General features: G+C 39.5%; 2 protein-coding genes across 4 annotated transcripts in view; one reads left to right on the top strand and one right to left on the bottom strand.

The window, feature by feature from the left end:
* CDK17 (cyclin dependent kinase 17) overlaps positions 1 to 5,064 on the top strand; it is a 113,362-nt gene extending 108,298 nt beyond the window's left edge. For all 3 annotated transcript variants that reach the window (XM_069973803.1, XM_069973789.1, XM_069973797.1), the window contains 3 exons: positions 493 to 583; positions 3,030 to 3,107; positions 4,567 to 5,064. In XM_069973803.1, the coding sequence (XP_069829904.1) occupies positions 493 to 583; positions 3,030 to 3,107; positions 4,567 to 4,604 (207 nt within the window). In that variant the 3' untranslated portion in view covers positions 4,605 to 5,064. The remainder of the gene's footprint in view (positions 1 to 492; positions 584 to 3,029; positions 3,108 to 4,566) is intronic.
* An 8,028-nt stretch (positions 5,065 to 13,092) lies between these two features.
* ELK3 (ETS transcription factor ELK3) overlaps positions 13,093 to 22,605 on the bottom strand; it is a 33,692-nt gene continuing 24,179 nt past the window's right edge. The window contains exons 2-5 of the mRNA XM_069955635.1: positions 19,852 to 20,060; positions 16,718 to 17,548; positions 14,668 to 14,790; positions 13,093 to 14,031 (exon numbers count right to left, since the gene is read on the bottom strand). Coding sequence (XP_069811736.1) covers positions 13,933 to 14,031; positions 14,668 to 14,790; positions 16,718 to 17,548; positions 19,852 to 20,058 — 1,260 coding nt within the window. The 5' untranslated portion in view covers positions 20,059 to 20,060 and the 3' untranslated portion in view covers positions 13,093 to 13,932. The remainder of the gene's footprint in view (positions 14,032 to 14,667; positions 14,791 to 16,717; positions 17,549 to 19,851; positions 20,061 to 22,605) is intronic.

The raw sequence follows: 22,605 nt of genomic DNA, 5'->3' as shown, positions 1-22,605 counted from the left end.
GGTCTGGTTAGACTGCAGCTAACTCGGACACTAATTAGTACCACTGTTAGTGGACTTATATAGATATAGATATTGATTGTGGAGTAGTGTTTTTAACTCACATTCTCACTTTATTAATTTATTATTACATATTATAATAAAAGTTAAGTTTTATTAGTTTGTCGGGGCTATCCCGGTTTGTTTGGGCTGTTGGCCCTTTGTGGTTGTAGTACCAAGTTTGGAATAGCCGGGTATCCCCGATCTGTAAAGGCACTAATTTACGTTTGAGTTGTGTGTTGATAAGAAGGGCACTGCTGGAAAATAATCTGTACAGAGCAGAAACTCTCAGCTTAGTTTTAAACCTAGTGACCTAAATGAGAACGGCAAGAATTTAGGATTATTTTACAGAAAATAGGGTTAACTTATTGCTAACAGCCAGAGGTGAATTAATATAATGCCTGCCTCAAATATACAATGTAAACTCCTAAGATAACATTATTCTTTATCTTGCAGTATGAGTCTAAGAGGAGGATTTCAGCAGAAGAGGCTATGAAGCATGCTTACTTCAGAAGTCTGGGAACGAAAATACACGGCTTACCAGAAAGTAATTATTCTAAGATGTCTTATACATGTTCTACATAGACTGGAATAATTAAGAAAAATGTGTCTGATATTTATTATGAGAGACTGTTAAAATGTTCATAATACAACATACTAGGTAAACATAATACCTACAGAGTAGTGTCCTCTTCACTATACTTGTAATACTGTCTAGGCTAAATTGCGTGTACATTCCATAGGCATGCAAAATAACGTAGTGGACGCGTATTAAATTCTCACAAACATTTCTAGTCATAAACAGTGTTCATAGGGTAGTTGTCTGAGCAATGTACATACAATATCACCAACGTCATAGGAGTGCTAATGAAACACAGCATTTAAAGTCAAAGGTTCAGAGGATGAAAATATAGATTGGGATAAAATATTTTCTGATATAGATAAAGGGTGTAGTAGGTTTAATCACAAGGTGACACAGTTTTTCATTATATATAGGGTTCACTATACCCCTCGTAAGTTGTATTTAATGAAACTAAGAGAGACCGATAGGTGTGTAAAGTGTAATCACGAAGGGGGGGACTTGATTCATTTATTATGGAGATGCCCCAAGCTATATAGATATTGGGGGGAGGTGATATTGAGATTAGAAAATCGTTTAGATATCAAGATAGAGAAAGACCCAAAGGTATGTGTCTTGGGAGAGGGAAAGAGTTTACACATAAGAGGGGAGGAAAAAAAGATTGCTCTTAAAGGAATGTTAGTGGCTAAGAATTGTATCTTAAAGAAATGGATCTCAGTAACTCCACCGGATATTGAAGATTGGGAGAGAGAAATGAAGAGAATAATGGGAGTATTTTAGGGCACAAAAAAACGATAAAATCGAAAAATTCCGCAAAGCATGGGCAAAATGGCCACAAAGTCAAGATCTGATGATATAACAGAACTGAGTATAGAGAGGTGAGGGAGGGAGAGGGAGAATCTTTATATTTATTATGTGTTTCTTTTTTTTTGTTTTTTATTTTTTTTTGTGTGTGTGTTTTTTTTTTTTTTTTTTTTTTTTATTTGAGGGTTGGACAGAAAAGAGAGGGGGTAAGGAGAAAGGTAGTAGAGTGGAGATTAGAGATTACCTGAGATGAGTGCAAAAGATACTATGGAGCACTCAAAAAGGAGATAGAAGATTGATATAAATAATAAAATGTATGTGATTGTAAACATGGGATGCACTCCCCGAGAACCGAGGATATTACGTAATAACAAAGAAAAGGGGATGATAGTATGGAGGGGGCGGGGGTGACTCTGGGAACTGGGGCAGGCTCCCGGTGTCGATTCTTCCTACTGTGGGGCGCTTGCCAACCAAGGGGACTGATCTCATCTGGAAGGGGTAAACACTGGAGATGGAAGGAATTAAATATTGAGTAAAAACAATAACAAATGGAATATAACACATGACTGTATCTTGGGAGAGGTGGATGGATGGTTACTGGGATAGGCGGTGGAGACATGGTGTTTAAATACTGTTGACTCATAGCCACCCCAGGAAGATGCCCCTAGGCTACATTATAAATGTGGTCTGGAGTATCGGAGTGAATGAAGAGGAGTCGGGAATAGGGAGAGGGGCCTTTATAAGGTCTGGATCGCTCGAAGACTCCTGTATACTTGGAAGTTGTAAAATATGGAGCAGTCTATTAAGATTGAATAATTTATTTCATTTTCTTTTTTTGTACAAATATATAACAAAGTATATGTAATAAGGTTATTAAAATTAAATAGGTGTTTTCCCTCCGGGTGGGTATTGGGCTACTGGTTGTTGGAGGTGCCCAATAGGGGGATGTGGAGAGAGATCGGGGGGGCCTTAACCAGGTTCTTAGTCAGAGCCCTCCAAACCATTCCTTAGTAAGGAGAGATATGGGAATAGAACATAGATATAATTATAAAAGAAATATCTAGAGGTAAATGGGTCGGAACTCGGGGAGGTGCATCCCATGGTAAAGAATTTATATGTATTCTTCAGGAACAATAGATAAGCAAGAGAAACAAATGATGGGAAACTCTAATCTCTATATTTTAAGAATTTTGGAGTTTTGATTTATATATATATATAAGATTATGTTAAATAAAGAGAAAAAAAAAAAAGTCAAAGGTACAAACAGGAGGAAATTGATAGATCTTTAAAACAAAAACACAATTCAGGTCATATTGATTATAAACATAGCAAAGAATGGGTTTTTATGTATTAAAGTGTCTCTGTCGTTTGGAAAAACTATATACATATAGAGACATTTCAAAACTTCTGATTAGTCCGGGTCTGAGTATGTGGACCTATAGCAATCGTGGGAATGAGTGGTGAGAGGATCGCGCTGTAACATGGGTTCGCTCCCCGTTCTGTGTCAGTGAAAGAGTCTGGCTCCACAGACATGTCCAAAGTTGTAGGTTACACATATGTAGTGTTTGTGGTATGTTTTTTAAGCAATGATTTTGTGTTCATGTTTCAGATATATCAATATTCAGTCTTAAGGATATCCAGCTGCAAAAGGATCCTGGTTTTCGGAATTCTTCTTATCCAGAAGCAGGTACGTGGCTTGGCATTATTTTTTGCTCCAGCTCTTGTCTATGACGGATCTCCTTTGTGTCAAGGTTAAGCCCTGGAACTGTCTGCCATTTTGCCCTTATCTAAAATATGCAGTGCCTTTCCATTGTTTGTATATTTTGTTATATATCAACTTCTTAAGCAGTTCCCCAAAAAATTTTTTAGTGGCCCCTCCCCAACTAGGCGCTGGAGCGTATACTCACTTCAGGTGTTGGTGTCCCGCAGAGTGGCTTCGTTCCGATCCCCCGTCGCCGTTCAAATCCAGCGTACGCTAACGTCATCTGCTGCTGTGACCCCTCTTCTGTCTCCTGTGATTGAACCCTGGAAGTCACGTGCTCCCATAGAGAATGCATTGTAAAGCATGACTTACGGCGTTCAGTCATAGGAGACAGAAGAGGGGTCCCTGCAGCAGATGATTTGAACGGCGCCGCAGGACACTGATCATCTGCAGTGAGTATATGCTCCAGCACCTAGCGGGGAGGTCATTAAAAAAATTATGTCAACTTATTGGAACAATCTGGATAAAATTGATACACTTACACCTAATGCAGGGCCTAAGGCAGCAGTGCAGCGTATTGAAAGAACACAAAAGCTAGCCATGCACCTCCTTCAGGCTCTGTGCTAGCCAAATGTTTTCCTTGAGTAAAACATTTAATACTTTTTTCAAAACAAAGAATGTAGATTTTTTTCCCCAAGTTTAACATTTTTATTATGTATATTTTACAATCCAAAAATCGTTTTAGTCACTAGGCTTACAACTAAGCTGAGACTTGCTGTTCTGTACCAATCACTTTTTACACTATTCATCACTGACCTCCTTATTACACACAGGAGTACATTAAAAGGTGACACCAGTTTATAAATAAGACAATAGGTGGTGGTCCTGCTACCAGGACAAAGTGTGCTGCCTGTTGCCTTTGTCCATGAGGCTTGCTGTAAAACATATCTCTAAAGTATGTTAAAAATGGCTTAGGTAAGATGACTGTCCCCATATTAATATAAAAAAAAATATATATATAAAAAAAATACTATCACAAAATAGTAACAGATAAGAAAAAAAAAAAAACATGTTTCAGTATGTGACTCTAATCAGTAAAAATATAAAATCTAGGTGTCTAGAATATTTTAATGTATTTACAGTTGTATGTGTGCAAGGTCAAGAATGACTTCTTATACCCTGTGATTCATGTATAAAAATTGCCTCAAGTGAAATTTGTAGCCCATCACTGCCTATTTACTGTTGTTAAGAAAATTAGACTCGATCTCTCGTTCCTATCTGTGCTTTTCCTCTGGGGCACTTCACTTGCAGGACATTTTTTTTCTTTATATAAATCATCCAAATTGTACACGCTCTAACATTTTCCTTTGCCAGATACTGATATTCATCTGTAATCATACACACAGACCATCGGTTGTAATGTGTTTTCATGTATTGTTTGTAGGGCATGGCAAGAACAGAAGACAGAGCATGCTCTTTTAAGATATTTTTTCCAATGTGTTTCATATGAAGATCAGAAGAAGCTTTGGTGGCAACTCTTACTTCTGGTGGACTATGGACTATTTAACAGTGACCTACTGACAGTGGAGTCATTTTTATTTCAGGCCTGCAGTTTTCCTTTTTTTTTTTTTTTTTCTTCCCCCTTACATCCCTTTTTTAATATATATATATATATATTTGTTGTCACAGTGTGACAAAGCTTGTACAGTCGGTTTTGAGGTCTCCTCTGCTGTTAGAGCCAGTAGGTTACAGCTGTCAGTGTGACTGTAGCTGCAATTCACGTGCAGGACTGAGACACGATGCGTCGTTATTTATTGCCGAATCGTTGCTGCTAAATGACTACTGTCTGAATATTCCCCAAAACCAACAGTTGATGCCTGAAGAAGTTGCAGTGGCTTGATAATCTGTGAATTTACCATTGTTCTGTTTTGTTTGTTTTTTTGTTTTTTTTTAAAGCCCAATATTTTTGGTTTATTCTACAGTTTTTTTTTTTTCCTTTTTTTATTAAATTGTCTTGTTTCCATAAATGCTATTTTGCTTTGCTTGGCCTCAAACCTAGTGGACCAGATTTGATGTTTCAGCAGACCATTATAGTTTCTTCCATAATCACCAACAATGTTTTGTAAGTTCACAAGAAAGATTGACGATCCATATTTTGCTAAGGTAGTAGAAAATCGGGTCACCAGCAAATCACATAGAGCTTATGATGATGGGATATGACTCTTCCTTGTAATAATGAAATTATGACCACAGTGTGCCTCTAGCACAATTAGAAAAGGGCAAAATATGTTTTGTATTGCAGTTTTATTAAGAATGCTTAGATGAATTAGATTTTGTATCTTTGTGCAATAGGGAGTTGGAAGGGCTGGAGACACAGTGGCCCAAATTGATCAAGCTACCTGAAAAACCCATATTATGTATTTTTTTCCCAACAGCAACCAGTCACAGCTCAGATATCATTTTAACAGAGCTTGTCAACATATTTGAGCTGTGATCGGTTGCTGTGGGGTAAAAAACAGTCAGTGTGGGTTTCAGGCATCTTAATCAATCTGGACCCGTGTTTCAGTAGCAGAACAGGCAATCCTTACACAATATTGTGTGACTTGTAGCAGGACAGAATATTTGTTTTTAAATTTTGTCTCCTGGCCTTTTTAAAATTCAGTTGAATTTATTGTACATGTAGCGAGAGATATTTCTAGGTAATATTATGTCATATCACTAGGACCAGGACCGAATAAAGGAACAGTTCTTTGGCTGTCAGCCCAGCATCTGCAGTCAGTGAAGTACTTAGATGACGGGAATGCACCTCTAGTTAAGGTTAGACTTCTACCAACCAGTGAATAAGGGCATATCCTTCTAACATGCCAAATCTAAAGCTGGCCATGCACATAGGATAGCTGTTGGCCAAAAGCTTGTTCGACCAACAGCTATCACTCCCGATAGGCATACACATGCATGCTTTGATGTCGCGATTTGTCAGCCTCAGAGACCAGAAACACGCACGACACAGTTTACACAGCACAACAGATCGAGGGGGCCCTGGCTGCACGAACGATCATTGTATAATTCTTGCAGCCCTGGAAACTGACAGCACAGATATGTTTGTACCTGTGCTGTTAGTTTAAAGATCACAAGCATCAGTGTATACTTACATCCATGCTGCTTGTAATCCGCCATGTCTCCTCTAGTACGGCCGCTGGCTGTATCTTCAGGCCCCACCTCCTCAGACTGTAAATTATTCTGGAGGAGGCAGGGCCTGAAGACGCAGCTGGACTGGAGGAGATGTGCTGGATTCCAAGTCGTAATTACAGGGTTTGGCCTAGGCATATCTAGTGTGTATGACCGTCTGCATTGTGATTATTGCAATTGAGTAAGGCTCAATATCAGCTATATCTGTATAATATGGACATATACACTGTGTATTAGCAGCAAATACATGGCACTCTTTGAGGTACTTGAATAAAAGGCATATATAATTTATTATAAAAATGTATTGGTAGATGCCGGTGTCAAATGCTTGTAATGCTCTGATATGAGATAGTTTATTAAGAATGCCTAAAGTGTTCTAGCGTCAGAAACCATCTAAAACAGAAACATATAAGAACAGGAGATTACAAAGGAATAATGTAGTCATATTATACATGCAGTGCTGGAAAGCTGCCTCCATAAGAGTTTTGAAAAATTCTATCCATAAATTGAATATACATATAATAATAGAAATATTTATTCTCAAGAAAATATTGTAGCTAATGCGTTGCGTCTCTCTGTACAGCTAGAGAGGTATCAAATGATCATGTCCAAGCCACAAGACACTAGCATTAGTAAATAGTAAAAAATGTTAACTGTGTATAGAAGTAAAAGCTAAAACATGTATGTCACAGACACACTTGTTACACAGGATCCCCCCCACCCCCTAGGAATCATGAGAATGGGGTCCCTAGTCTTTGTTTGGAATGGAGCAGCGAGTTGGGCATGTGTGCCACCACTCCATTTATTGTCTATGGAGCTGCTGGAGATAGTAGACTAGTGACTCCATAGAGGGAGAATAAACTTCAGCCTTTGTAGAGAACAGTGATTAAAACAATATTCTGAAATGTCTAAAACATGACTAAATCCCTAAATTTACAGACAGAAAAAAAGTGATGATATCTAAGAATGGAGGATAAATTATGGAGTTTTAGGGCTCTGTGGGGAGTGGTGGTTTTACTACTGCAAAAACTAAGTAAGTTTTATAAACATGATTGACCTTCAAAGTGGTAACTGTAGGAGCTCAATGAAGTGTGCATGTCACATTCTACTGCTTTTTCATGCTCTTTGCATTTTTACATGTGTTCAGCTATAAAAGTTAGATATAAATGCCACCTAAAGAGACACCAGTGCATTCTAGAGGTCTCCTAGTGACTGAGAAAATCTATACCATCCTGGAAGATTTATAAAGCATGTCTGGCCCTTGGAACAGGCAAGCACAGCAATAAAGGGAATCACTTTCATGTTGCCTGATCCATGAGTCACTAGGCAGTTCCCTGGCTGCTACTCCCCCACCATCCTGTATTGATAGATCTATACCTGTTTGGGTAGAGCACGCGATCTATCGGTGAAGACCAGTGGGGCAGGCAGAAGCCACCATGGTTCAAGTAACATGACTTATGGTTCAAGTAAGGGGGCATTCACACGTTCCATGATTACGGTCCATGCACAGATGATGTGCTGCTGTCCGGAATCACGTAACTCCCGGCATTGTGTATCTTTATTATGTCAGGAGCCGTGAAACAGTTGAAATGTTCATGCTACTGTACTGATACAGCCATGCACTATTACAAATAGTAATCATGGAACGTGTAAATGCCGTCTAACAGTGATGACAGGCTCACTTTTCTAAGATTGTGTGTAGTTGGGATCTGTAACTGAAAAGTTCATTTGTGTTCATCATCTGAAATATTGTGCTTACCTGTATTATGTACACCCCTTTTTTCTTTTCTTTACTGCATTTAACCTAAAGTGAGACTAAATCTTCAAATGGTAGCTGGTGTATCCTGAATGGACTGTATGGCTGTTCTTTGTTCTGCACACTATCCTTGTAGAACATTCTGTCATCTGCTGTGTCTGTTCTGAATGATATGATAGAGACTTTTTGGGTAATTTAACAGTATTATGTGACCTCCCCATTTTATTTTATTTTTTTATTTTATTTGTGAATAGTGATTGTGGAACACGTGGGTTGTTTCGTTAATATAACCAATATAATATGGGATTTTTTTTTAATCTGATTTTGTTAGAGAACAGCAAGTTAATGTTCAATAGCAGTGAATATTGGACCATTACTACTTTAATAAATTGTAAATGGGTTTAATTTCCAGAAGCAATCCATAGCGCTAACAAACTGCTGTTTATTTTAAACTGACAACCTGTATTAATATTGTACTTTCTGAAGTATAAATATTGAGTGGATTACAATGGTCTTGTTTTGAATGGGGGACAATATTTCTTTGTTGTAAGGCACTTTCCTTCCATCTGAATTTCTTGTACAACACAAGAATATGCTCATTTTTGTTTTTTGTTTATTCCCCCACCCCCTGGTGCTGATTTCTACGGTGTTTTATAAAATTGTCCAGGTTGAAAAATAAATAAACTGGTTCTTAATATTTGAAATTTCTAAGTGACTGTCATTGTCATAGTCCAGTTGGTTACCTAGATTTTACAAGCATTGCTTACTTTACAATGTTCTCACTTTTAATTTCACTTTTAGAGCAAAGGAATACTCTTTAACAAATGCTCTGGTATTTTCGCCAATCATAGTTAGAAGTTTATGTGGACCCTTGAAGGGGATTTTTTTTAACTTCAGTTTTAATTCAGTTTATAAAACAAAAAACTATACAAACCTATAAACCATTTCTCATAGTGGAATTCTTAGAGCATGTTCACATGGGCATCTGTACTGACTTACACATTAAAAACCATGCAATTTTACTCATTAAAAAAAATATAAATCTCATCAAGGAAAGACTAAGATTTCTCCTTTTCTTATATCCATTCCTGGCTTTGGCTTGAAAAATCTGTCATATCTGTGCGTATAAAAGGACCCTTAGGGCTCTCTTACACTTCACGCCTTCTTATTTATATATTCAGGAATCTGATATTAAAAATAAATATATCAGGTCACTAGCCTCATGTAATTGAGAAAGTTTCCCTTCCTAAATCACTTTTGTTTTTTACATTGTTTAAAAAGGTACGCCAGAGAGAATAAAAGTTGTGGTTTTTTTATAGATCGGTTTAATAAAGTTATCTTTTGTAATATAACTCTATTTTAAAAATAGTTTTATTTTTTATGTAATTATATATTTCTTTTTGTACTACTGCTACCATAGTTTGTGTCAGTTCCCGATCTCCTGCTATACTCAAGCGCTGTGCAGAGGCTTCCCAACACGATCCCGGGTGTCCATTAGCCTTTGCCTAGTGAGCAGTGATGGCTATCACCACTGACTGTGCTCGAATCACCGCTTTCTCTACAAAGGCTGCCGGACACCAGGATCGTGTTGGGCAGCCTCTTCCCTTGTGTACTGTATATAAGAATATACAGTTCATGGTGGGGGGGGCATCATCCTCCTCTTTTTAGCGATGTGTAGCAGTACTAGAACATAGCAGGTGATCAGAAACTGCAAGACTTATAGCCCTAAAGTTCCTGACTCAAAGGGTGGTGGCAGCAGAGCGTCTGTGTCGTCCCTTATTATTGCCAGGCACGGTAAATATATATAAAAATTAAAAAAAAAATACTTTTTTTTTTTTTAATAGTTATATTACAAAGTAATAACTTTATTAAAGCGGTCTATTAGCAAAAAAAAAACTAAACCATCTCCAGAGTCCCCCTTTAATGTTGATTGTTAAAGGAATTGTTCTATACCATAGCCAAAGCTATTCAGATGGTGAAACTAGGTATTACATGGTCACACATTTAGTTAAATGGAAGCTATGCATACATTTTGCAAAAGTAGTAATGCTCAGAAGAGGGGAGACTATTAACATAGAAAAGATTGAGATAGACCAAATGAATGATGTGCATCTAACTATAAAATGTATATCTTTCTTAATCTAGCAAGCTAAAAACAATCTGTGTACAGCACGTAGATCAATTGGGGGATATGAAAATATCCCACACTTTAAACCAGTACAACACAGGATACAATGTGTGAAGATCTCTAGCTTCTCCTCTACATTATGGTAACAATGGTGAACCATGTCTCCAGTAGTAAACCATGGATGAAATGTAAACATAAAAACAAGTTCAGAAAGTGCCAAAGTGCATGATAGAATCATGTCTTGGCGTGTACTGGAGTAGGCAAGATGGCCGCAATACCAGAAGTACCTACAACTCAGAGAGTGCTGAGAGCTGATTTCATTACTTGTGAGTACTTTGCTTCTCTTGCTTTTGATCTATCTACTGTATGTTTGTTTATTACATGCGTATACTGTATATATTGTATTTAACCTATTAGGGACTTATGACGTACCCATACATCATATGTCCCCGAGAGGTGTTCAGAGCGGGGCCGCGCGGTGTCCTGGGTGCCACGTGTATCCCGGGGGCGCGGGTATTAGCGGGCACGGCCCGATCACTGTGCCTGCTAATACGGTAATAAGATGCAGCTGTCAAAGATGACAGCTGCATCCAATTACTGGATCCAGCACTTCCCTGGTGTCTACTGGGGTGGATCGTCCCGGAGGAGCAATCCACACATCTTACCGCTGTCGGGGTCTTCGCCAAAATGGCACTGATCCCGACTCGGCACTCGGATGCAGCAGCCGAAAGCATTTGAGTGCCGATCTCATTGATCTTTGCTGTATTACTATACAGCAAAGATCTCAATGAGAGATCAATGCACTTATACTAGAAGTCCCCCAGGGGGGCTTCTAGTATAAGTGTAAAAAAAAAAGTGTTAGTAAAAAGCCCCCTCCCCTAATAAAAGTTTGAATCACCTCCGTTTCCCCATGTTATAAATAAAAGTAAATAAATAAACATGTTTGCTATCGCCGCGTGCGTAATCGCCCGAACTATTAATAAATCAAATTACTTATCTCGCACGGTAAACGGTGTCAGCGCAAAAAATCCCAAAGTGCAAAATTGCACATTTGTGGTCGCATCAAATCCAGAAAAAATGTAATAAAAAGCGATCAAAAAGTCGTATATGCGCAATCAAGGTACCAATAGAAAGAACACTTCATGGCGCAAAAAATTACACCTGACACAGTCCCATAGACCAAAAGATAAAAGCGTTATAAGCCTGGGAATGGAGCGATTTTAAGGAACATATATTTGTTAACAATGGTTTGAATTTTTTTACAGGCCATCAGATAAAAGAAAAGTTATACATGTTATTATATCCTTGTAATCCTAACGACTTGAGGAACATGCATAACAAGTCTGTTTTACCCTAGGGCGAATGGCGTAAAAACAAAAAATAAATAAAAAAAAGCGTTTGTTTTTTTTGTTCAATTTCACCCCACTTTGAATTTTTTCCTGGTTTCACAGTGTACTTTATGCAAACATTCAGCCTGTCATTGCATAGTACAATTAGTGACGCAAAAAATCAGGGCTCATGTGGGTTTCTTGGTGGATATAAAGTGTTTTTTACCCCCTGCACTTACTACTGCATCAAGGCTTCACTTCCTGGATAACATGGTGATGTCACAACCCGACTCCCAGAGCTGTGCGGGCTGTGGCTGCTGGAGAGGATGATGGCAGGGGGACACTGAGGGACACAGGGCACTGGAGAGACAATGATCATCCCTCTGCCATCATCCTCTCCAGCAGTGACAACCTGCACAGCTCTGGGATTCAGGTCGTGACATCACCATGTTATCCAGGAAGTGAAGCCTTGATGCAGAAATAAGTGCAGGGAAAAAGCACTTTATAGGCATTCCCCATAATAAGTGTATATTGGTGATTTGTATAACTTTTGGGGGGCAATACAATACTTTAATATAAAAGTTCAAATAGAGAAACACGTAGTAGCACTCACCCTTTCTTCAGCTTAGCGACTTTATTGCAGGACGCGCACACACCTGAATCCTTCCCCTCCCCGCAACTTGTGAATGCAATAAAGTCGCTAAGCTGAAGAAAGGGTGAGTGCTACTACGTGTTTCTCTGTTTGAACTTTGGTACATCTTGCCTCTGTAGTCTGCACCCCCACCCAGCAGCCACATTCACATTCATTGTCTGGCTCAAGACCGTTCCACAGACCCATTCCACATAGTGCATATCTGGAGCGGTGCAGGTCTCTACATCTCACCACTCACTTTAATATAAATTTTTGCCGGAATTCTCCTTTAACTGCACTTAACTGCCTCCACTTGACCTGAGAAAGTCAGCAGTGAGCTGACAAAGCTTGGGGCAGGGTTGTTTGCGCAGTGACTGCTTTATCCCCTCTTACATCTCCATTATTTTGGGGATAGATGCACGTTGGAACTTATTGCTTTTATGTTAACATTTTATCCATGGTTTCACTACTGGTGACTTGTACTGAACACTCTGTTATATTGTGCTTATGACATCATTTTCAAACCAGCCTGTTTACCAACATGTAGAGAAGGAGCTAGGGATGTTTACACATTGTATCCTGTGGTGTCCCAGTTTAGGGTGTGGGATATTTTGGGCCCCACCCCCACCATTGCTCTGTTTGATGTATACAGATTGTTTTTAACTTGCTTGATTAATAAAGATATACATTTTATATTCGGATGTGCATCATTCATTTTGATCTCAGTATTTCCATTTTGTTAGCAGTTTCATGTTCCTGGGATAGCGTGTCTCCTTTATTAGGTGTCGGTTCGGGAGACTATTGACACAGAATACAGCAGCTTTTTTTTCTTGTGATAAAATGTTCTAATTCTAATCATGTTATATGAGATATACCACCAAAATGTGTCGTTTCCTGGAGGTCAGATGGAACAGTGATTTTGAGAATCATACATTTACATATTTTATTCTTTTTTATTCCCTACAATGGAAACAATGTACAAGTTCATAATTCAATGTACATTAAAAAAAGCACTACATATAAACATTGCTGAGTACATACTTGGGGAAATCGGCACAGAAATTCTATCAGAGGTATTTCTTCTTAAAGATTTCCCCTAATGCAGAAAAATATATATATATATAAAACATTTACAAAAAATGATGCAGAAGAAGGCACGGCCGGTTATAGTTTCTATAAGCTCAAGTGCGTAACATAGTATTGGGGCGAGGAGCTTTCTATCCTTTTTTGATGGAATACACATCAGACTTGCGTTTTGGAAAGAGGATTGAAGAGTCCTCAACATTTAGGAAATCTCAAAAAACTGTAATATATGACAAATCCTGTGTCCAGCTTCTAAATATTTTAGCGGTTTAATACAAACAGAACAATTTAGAAAACCTTTCATTTTAGGTCTGTGTCATCAGAACGATGGTAGCTGTAAGATGCTGTACTTGCTAATGATGTATATGGGAAACCATTATGTGCAGGACCGGATCTATACCAGTTGCATCATCTGGCCATCTAACAATCAGTCCAGGTACAGTTTATAAATGTGCTTAGTTAACCTAGTGTACAGTGCACTTCCGTCCTGTGATGTTTACGATTCAAGATAGAGATACATATAATACTGCTGAAATCCAGGATCACAGGAGAAAATGTTGTAGCCTGAAACTCTTAAGACAGAGGCATCCTGTGTGGTGATGAGAGTCCTGCTAACTTCAGGCCTGTCCAATGTTTCCAAGGGACATCCAGGAGTGCTTACTACATAACCATGTCCATTGTGCCTTGAGAGAACATCAGGACTTTTGAGAGCTTGATGACAGCAGCACTGGAGATGATGATCTGTCAAGGCCAGGAAGTTGCAATGGCAAGTGACCGTTCAGCAGGTTTGGAAACTGGGGGGAAAAAATAACATTATTATTGGGAAATATACAGTACTTATGTTGCCTGTTTTGTCATTTGTAGATTTTAGGTTTTCTATTTTATAAACATGATTATTATGAGAGTTGCTTTTAATGGAGATCAGCTTTATAGCAACCAAAAGAAGGTGTGGTCTAGGGATACTCATCGTTTTACTGGGCTTAATGGTCAGAGTAAAAACTATAAAACACTAGGATTTCTTTTATTTAAAAACAAAACAAAACATGATTAGCATAAAAACCAAGGCTTCATTATCTCTGCAATCCAACTATCTGCTTGCTGCCTTTTAACTCACTGCCGTTCCTACCTGGGTGCTGGGAAAAGCTGGATCCAGTCCTGGGATACTGGGAGAAGTCTCCCGAGACTGGATCCAGCTTTTCCCAGTACCAGGGGAGGAGTGGCACTGAGTTAAAAGGCAGCAAGCTGATGGGCGGATTGCAGAGATAATGAAGCGATTTGTTTCGTTATTACTTATCTCTGTTCAAGAGTTCAGTTCATGACATACAGTCTGCTTGCGGACCGTATATCATGGACATGTGCGTGCTGCCTAAATGACACATTCCCTTTACATGGATACTCCAAGCTTTAATGTAGCTGCTGTTTGTACCTACCTGGAATAAGGTGTTTGGTCCTTGCAACCTGGCAGGACTTAATGGAGCTACGGGGCTGAGGCTGCTCCAGAAGTGAATGCTAGACAGCAGGGGACTTGGAGTTAACAACAGTCCGTTAGGTGTCTGCAAAGCAAAGTTCATGTTAAGCAGGTTTATTAAGGACACAATACAGAAACCTGATTGAAGTTAGAAAAAGACAACAGGGTCCATCCCTTTTGCCTTATTTTTTTTCCTATTACCTAATAATAGATATGTTTATCCCAAGCATGTTTAAACTTAATTACTGTAGATTTTCCAATCACAACTGTTGTATGTTCTACTTTGTAATTTCTGCATATACAGATATTGCTATAGTAATTTCTGTATCACCACAGCAACATGACAACCCTGAAGGTATGTGCTCACTACAGAATTCCGGCCAATCACCCAGCCCGCCCTCGCTTGCGGACACGTGCATCTCCACTGGTCCCATTGGCTTTATTCTGTGATTTGCCAGATTCCGCCATCCACCCAAAGAATAAGCAGATTCATTCTTTGGGCAGACGGCGGAATCTGGCAAACCATAAACTGAAGCCTATGGGATCAGCAGAGATGCACGCGGTGGTGAGCTGTGGAATCCGCGGCAGGTAATCCGCCGGGATTCCGTAGTGTGTACATACCCTGAACTTTTACTTCTTCAGAACAGCTATAAATCTGATGTGGTCAAGCCTGCTATGTAGCCCATCTAATGTTATGGCAGCCCCTCAGGTGTCAGTGTTTTCTAATGTTCCGTTTTTTTCATAATTTTTTCAAAGTGAAATTTTCATACATTGATAGAATGTTTGTAGTTTATAGTAAGTGGCTATTATAAAAGCAATGGGAAATTTGCAGGCTCAAAACCCACAATAGAAATACATAAAAGAAAATCAAGTACTGCACCACTGGTGCTAGAATCTACCAAAATGAACTATATGAATTACCAATGTTACCCAAGAAGCTTTGGGCAAATCATAAACACTTTTTGTGTATTGTATATTTAATATTCCTAAGTGCTATAAGCCTCATGCTTATATTGCTCATGCACACCGTTGTGTAACTAAGTTTTTGAACAAATCCATAATAATGTCCATAAATTACCTTCAGTTTTACACAGATTTGTTTTGTTCTCTAAAATGTAAAATTGCCTTTAAGGCATAATACGGTGCCTCTGGCATATGGAGACCCTATGGAACTACAGGGATGTTGTGTGCTGCTGTACAGGAGCTATGCATGCAATTATGCTGTATTTGCGGACTGCATACAGAATTCCTATACCTTCTGGTGAACAGATTTGGACATAGAAAATTCTATAGTGCATCAGAGGTGCAGAATTAGATCATACATGAAGGTACCTTTATCACACCGTATGTTGACTACATAATGGTTATGGGAGCAGCACAAAGTGAGGTTACATTATAGACTTTATGCTGCATTTGTCTTGCCGTAACCAAATGGTAATTTTCCATTTATACAAGCGAGAATCAGCTGTGAAGCTTCTCTAGTGATTCTCAAGTGAAATGACTGCAAAGTAAAGGAAAACAAGCTTTGCTGCTCTATTTCCCTTACTGATGTCATGGAGCACTTAAGAATGGATTTCCCTTCAGGCTCTAGCCCTCCCATGTGACACCTCACACTCAGGAAACATTTTCCTCCTTTTCTTTAGCTCTTTATTACATTGTTTCATTTCTATTCAGTGACTGCTTTTGGTTTTTATTACAGATGAGCGAACCTGGAGCATGCTCGAGTCCATCCGAACCCGAACTTTCAGCATTTGATTAGCGGTGGCTGCTGAAGTTGGATAAAGCCCTAAGGCTATGTGGAAAACATGGATATAGTCATTGGCTGTATCCATGTTTTCCAGACAACTTTAGAGCTTTATCTAAGTTCAGCAGCCCCAGCTAATCAAATGCTGATTGTTCGGGTTCGGATGGAACCCGGTTCGCTCATCTCTAGTTTTTGTTACTTGTGACTCTCATATTGCAGAGGTGTTTTATACAAAGTCATGCCATGTGTCACAGCAAACATCATTTACCTGAGCAGTAAAAAAAGCAGGTGTCAGAGATCCTGAAGGAAGTGCTGGGCTGTTAAGGGCAATAGAGCCAATATCATTACTGGAAAAGAGAAGCGGAGGAGAGCAGATTTCCAGGCCTTTGGGCTTCTTAGCTTTGGGAGGATGATGGGAAAGCTTTGATTTGGACCCTGATGAGAGATTTAATGGTTCCATGGTGTCAGGATAATCTACAAAGAAGCTCCTTTGCTCTGTTGACAAGGACAGATTAGGAGACAGCGAAGGTGATCGTGATGAGCGTGGGGAAGAAGAAACACTGGCTGCATTTAGTGATACACGGGGAGACCTTTTAGCAGAAAAGGTTGATGATAAAAAGGCTGAAGCAGCTGCCGATTCTGAAGTAGAAGGCAGTGAAATTACAGGCCGGACAGTTTCTTTGTCCATTTTGTTGGTAACAAATCTTATAACAGTTCTGACTTCTTCTATAGGGCTTTTGGCTTCTGGTTGGTCATTTTCTTCATCATCATCACCATCATCTTCTTGAAGCTCCTCCTCTTCCTCTTGAGTCCTTTCACTTTTGATAACCTTGTAGTTATCTGTTTGGTGCTGTAATGAATTTATGGTGAAGGAGGAATATAATCCTGAGTTAATGTACTCATTGCGGCTCGCACTCTTCAAGGCTGATATGGTTTGCTTGTGCCTCTCGTGGAGATCACTTGGGATCTTGCAATCACTGTCCTGCAGCAATAGGCTATCCCTGCTAACCTCCACAGTGTGGGGGTCCATTTTCAAAATTTCTGGAAAGGACACAAACTTATAGACAAACTTCTGGCCAATAACTTTTTTGATAATGTTCTAGAAGGAAGATACAAATAATAATTTAAATGAGTTAAATTGAATTAAAAAAATGTGTGTGCCCCCTCCCTACCACCACCAAAGGTAAATCCCATAGACTCAGCAATCAGGTACTGCCGGAAAGTTTGCTGAACATACAGTATTCAATAAGGCAAGAAGGGAATAGAGAACCATTAGGAGGCCTATCTTGTTGCATAGTCAGAATTTAACAGTGTTCTTTGAGTACTTTAGAGGAGCAGAATTTAAAGGAGAAATCTTGATGCAGTAGTAAGTGCAGGAAAAAAAGCACTTTATAAGCATTTCCAGTAATAAGTGTATATTGGTGATTGGTAACTTTTGGGGGGCAATACAATACTTTAAAGGAGAAGTTCGGCAAAAATTTTAATTAAAGTGTCACTGTTGTTTTTTTTGCAGAAATCAATAGAACAGGCGGTTTAAAGAAACTTTGTAATTGGGTTTATTAGCTGAAAAATGCATTTTTATCTAGAAAAAGCAGTTTGAAGCTCTCCCCCTGTTTTCATTGTTCTCTATGGAGAGGGCAGGGGTGGAGGAAGATGAGGCACCAAAACAGGACAACAAAGAGTTAATTTACAGCTACATCACCAGGCTATCTCCCCTGAGTTCAGCACTAACCTCTCTGACCTCTCAATAAGGCTTTCACACAGTCCCCGCTGTGTAATCCTTTGCTCTCTGCTGCTGACTAATCTCCCTCCTTCCTCCTCCCCCCTCCCCTCTCCATAGAACAGATAGGGCCCGACGGATGTAAATCAGTCAAGATTTCCTAATAATCAGCAGTGGATGAGAGAGAGGAGGGACCTGGGAAAAGTCTCTTTGAATGCAGATAATGGCATATTTGCCTAATAAACCTAATTACAAAATTTCTTAAAATCGCCAGGACTATTGATTTCTGAAAAAAAACAGTGACACAGTGACACTTTAAGCTCCTGTGTCCCAGTGCTGGGACCATGTGGCATGTATAATACTTATAATAAATAGGTCTTGGTGCCTGAGGGGGGCCTACCTGTGTACGCCTTTAGGCTGGGTTCACACTACGTATATTTCAGTCAGTATTGTGGTCCTCATATTGCAACCAAAACCAGGAGTGAATTAAAAACACAGAAAGGCTCTGTCCACACAATGTTGAAATTGAGTGGATGGCCGTCATTTAATGGCAAATATTTGCTGTTATTTTAAAACAACGGCTGTTGTATTAAAATAATGGCCGTTATTTACTGTTATATGGCGGCCATCCACTCAATTTCAACATTGTGTGGACAGAGCCTTTCTGTGTTTTTAATCCACTCCTGGTTTTGGTTGCAATATGAGGACCACAATACTGACTGAAATATACATAGTGTGAACCCAGCCTTAAAGGGGTTGTCCAGGGAGCACAAGATAGTTAAAGCCTTCAGCTCCCCAGTGCTGAAAGTTTTCCACCCCTTCCAAGGGGATGGGTCTAAGTTCCAACCTCAAAGACACTATGCAGCTATTGGGCATCACGTGTGGGCCCAGTTTCCCCAAATAAGATGATCCATTTAAGTGTCAGAGGCAGGGCCTGGGATCCACAGTGCCATCAGTCAACATACTTTTCTGCTCTAAAACCTTACTCCATGAGATTCCATTCCTGAGCCCTGTTTAATTCCTTTGCAGATGCTATGCTTACGCTGGACATGGCGAAACCACTGCATGTCAACAGAAGTCTGCTGGCACAGCACCTGCATAGGATATTAACAGGGCTCAGGGATGGCACCTGAGCCTTGTGTGTCCATCAAAAAGGGAGTGAGCAGGGATTCAGAGAAGAGAGGTATTGTGGACGCCAAGCTCTGCCTTGTTGACACTTTTACGGCATGTGAACAACAGCGCAATAACACGAATGGCTGATTCAAAAGTATGATAGCTATACTTTTATACTTAAGTGCAACTTGCAGAATGCACCACAATTTTGGCATAAAAGAGGCCAAATAATAAGTGGACTAAGCTTATATAAATATGATGCTCCCTGGACTTTCTAGACTACGTATTAAAGAGTATTATAATTAAATCTGCCCCAATGTATCTTGTGCATAAATTATGCTATTATATGTAAAATTATCATTTTATTAACTGTATAGCCTATAATTTATATAATTTTTAATATGCAACATTTTTTGAGATGATCACCCAAAATAATGAAAAAAAGTGTTTTTCTACAGGTGTTCTTCTTAATGAAGATGACTAGTATCCATGATACATTTTGGACCCAAAAATCTGTCAGATAATGTCTTTTTGAGAGGTTGTCCTGTATAACAAACACACACTCATACCTTGTCATAATAGTATCTGAGGGCACGGCTCAGCTTGTCGTAGTTCATGTTTGTTTTATTCTTCCGCAATCCCCATAGCTTGGCCACCTCCTCAGCCTTGAGTAGCTTGAATTCGCCATCATTGGACGTCCAGCAAATAAGATGCTCATGTTTTTGATCCAGAAGCAATTGCAACAGAAACTGCCACAGAGTGATTGCACTCTCCATACCTAGGGGTAGGAAATCAGACATGTATGGTCAGTATCTATGATACGTGAACACTGTCCAGATTATTTGGTTCCAACCTACAATCAGCCATTAACCCAATAGATGACACTCTTTTGGGCTTTTGAGTGCTAATGTAAGTATACCTAATACTAATGTATGAAATAATGCAGAACAGTGTCTTATTCCATACAGAGTCTGTGTGTATACACACAATATACATTTAGTTTATTTATTTCTATTGAGCAATGGGAGTCTATGTGTGACAGAAACCACTGTGTGCCTGTGTGGCATCTGTCAATGTTATATGTCAGGAAATCCTCCCAATGTATACCTTCAACTGACACTAAAAAGTTGTGTGAAAAAACACAAGTAAAGCTTTTTTTTTATTATATGGCATAAAGCATAAGTATTGCAAGTGAGCCATATTAATATAGTTAACACGACAACATTCAATATCCCCAAGTGTGCTTTGTCTTTATGATAAATACAGGTCTGATTGTACACTATGCGGGAGATTTATCATAGGGTGTAATATATATACTGGTGGAAACTGCCCACAACAACCAATCACAGTTCAGCTTTCATTTTACCAGAGCTGAAAGCTGAGCTGTGATTGGTTGCTGTCTGCAGTTTACAACAGTCTATATTCTACACCCTTTGATAAATCTCCCCTGTGTGTCCTTACAAATGCTTAAGTAAAAATGTATAGCCAAACCAGGAATGACTCTGTTGAAACACCTTCTGTCATCTGTCCACAAGGTGGCAGACTTGTCTGAATGCAATATGTTCTGCAGTTCAGAGGCGACATTGTTCACTTAAGCTATGCTTTGCTATGTGTTAATAAAATTTATGTGAAAAGAGGATGTGCTGCTGTAGTCATACACAGCTAGAGTTCCTTTGCTGTCATGCTTTATGTGAAACCAAGAGTGGTTACAGAGGGAAATCCACCCGAACATAGTTAGACAGTTACACAGCATAATGTTGTATTTGGAGCCACTGCTGCCATATGGTTTATGAGTAACTAACCAAACTAGAAAACAAGCACATCCTGAACCATATGCCACAGGAGCTTATTTAGCACACAGAAAGAATGCGTCAAGTACAATATATACCTGGCCTTATGGTCAAATGCTAATAAATATACATAGCTCTGTTCTGTACTGATAATAAAATTAGGCTTTAGATTCACGCCTCATTCTCATACAGTAGAAGTTACTGCAACTTGGAGGCCGTTGTTCTCCTTACAGGCAAGATGTATGCTGTATCACACCTTTTACAGCCCTGCACCTTGTTTAAAAAAAATACAAAGTGAGGCTGGGTTCACACTCAGCATTGTGGTCCTCCTCATATTGCAACCAAAACCAGGAGTGGATTGAAAACACAGAAAGGCTATGTTCACACACTGTTGAAATTTAGTGGATGGCCATTATGTTATGGCAAATAATGGCCGTTATTAAATAACAACGGCCGATGTTTTAAAATAATGCCAAAAATTACCCATTAAATGACGGCCATTCACTAAATTTCAACAGTGTGTGAACAGAGCCTTTCTGTGTTTTCAATCCACTCCTGGTTTTGGTTGCAATATGAAGACCAAAATACTGAGCAAAAATACATGTGTGAACATAGCCTAATACTGTTTCATTTGGTTTAGCTCACAAACCCCACCAGATAGATGAGCGAGATGAATAGATATAGCTAGTGTGTGTGTGTATAGATAAATAGATATACACATACACACACAAACCAACACAATAAGGTCTGGAAGCTAAGCCGCAGCCGCGCCACCGAGCAGGTACTGTATGCTCTCGGCCGCGGGATGCCGGCGGCGGGCTGATGGGGGGATGTGGCCGGGATGGGGAGGGATGTGCCGCCGCTGGGGATGGCGACGGCGGGGCTGCGGACACCAGGGAGTTAAAGCACATATTCACAGCGGGATGTCAATCCCGCTGCGAATATGTGCTATCATAGGGGTGAATTGATTCCGGATCCGCAGCGGTTCTCGCTTCGAATCCGCAGACGGGAGATCCGCTGAGGATCCGGTAGGTGTGAAGGCACCCTAAATGTAACTTTTGGTATACAGTGGCCACACCAAAAAACTGGGTATGTGCAGAAGGCTTGAAGGGAACCTGTCACATAGAAACCCAGCTCAATCTGCAGGCAGCATGCTACAGCAAAAGGAGCTGAGCAGATTAATATATAGTTTTGTGGGAATAGTTTTAAGAAAAACTATCAGCAGATCCATACATAAAAACGTGCTGATATTCCCGACAACTGCTTACTCCTGATGCATACTCCAGCCTGTCTGCTTTTGCATTTGCATAAGTAGGCGTGAGCATCTGAGCCAGCTGAGAGTCCAAGGAACACCCCCAGTCCTCCAAAGCAGTTAGTTTGCATAATTTTATAGGATTGAATTTCCCCAGAGTGGGACTTAGGGCCCTATTACACATGGCGATTATAGTGCAAAAAATTGTTATATCGTTCGAATTTAAACAATAATCATTCTGTGTAATTGCAGGAAACAACCAAAAAATCGTTCGTATGTTG

This window comes from Dendropsophus ebraccatus, chromosome 1 (assembly GCF_027789765.1).
Source record: "Dendropsophus ebraccatus isolate aDenEbr1 chromosome 1, aDenEbr1.pat, whole genome shotgun sequence".
In the NCBI taxonomy this organism is placed as follows: domain Eukaryota; kingdom Metazoa; phylum Chordata; class Amphibia; order Anura; family Hylidae; genus Dendropsophus; species Dendropsophus ebraccatus.
The sequence above is the reverse complement of the archived record's forward strand: the minus strand, read 5'-3'. Positions and strand labels throughout refer to the sequence as shown.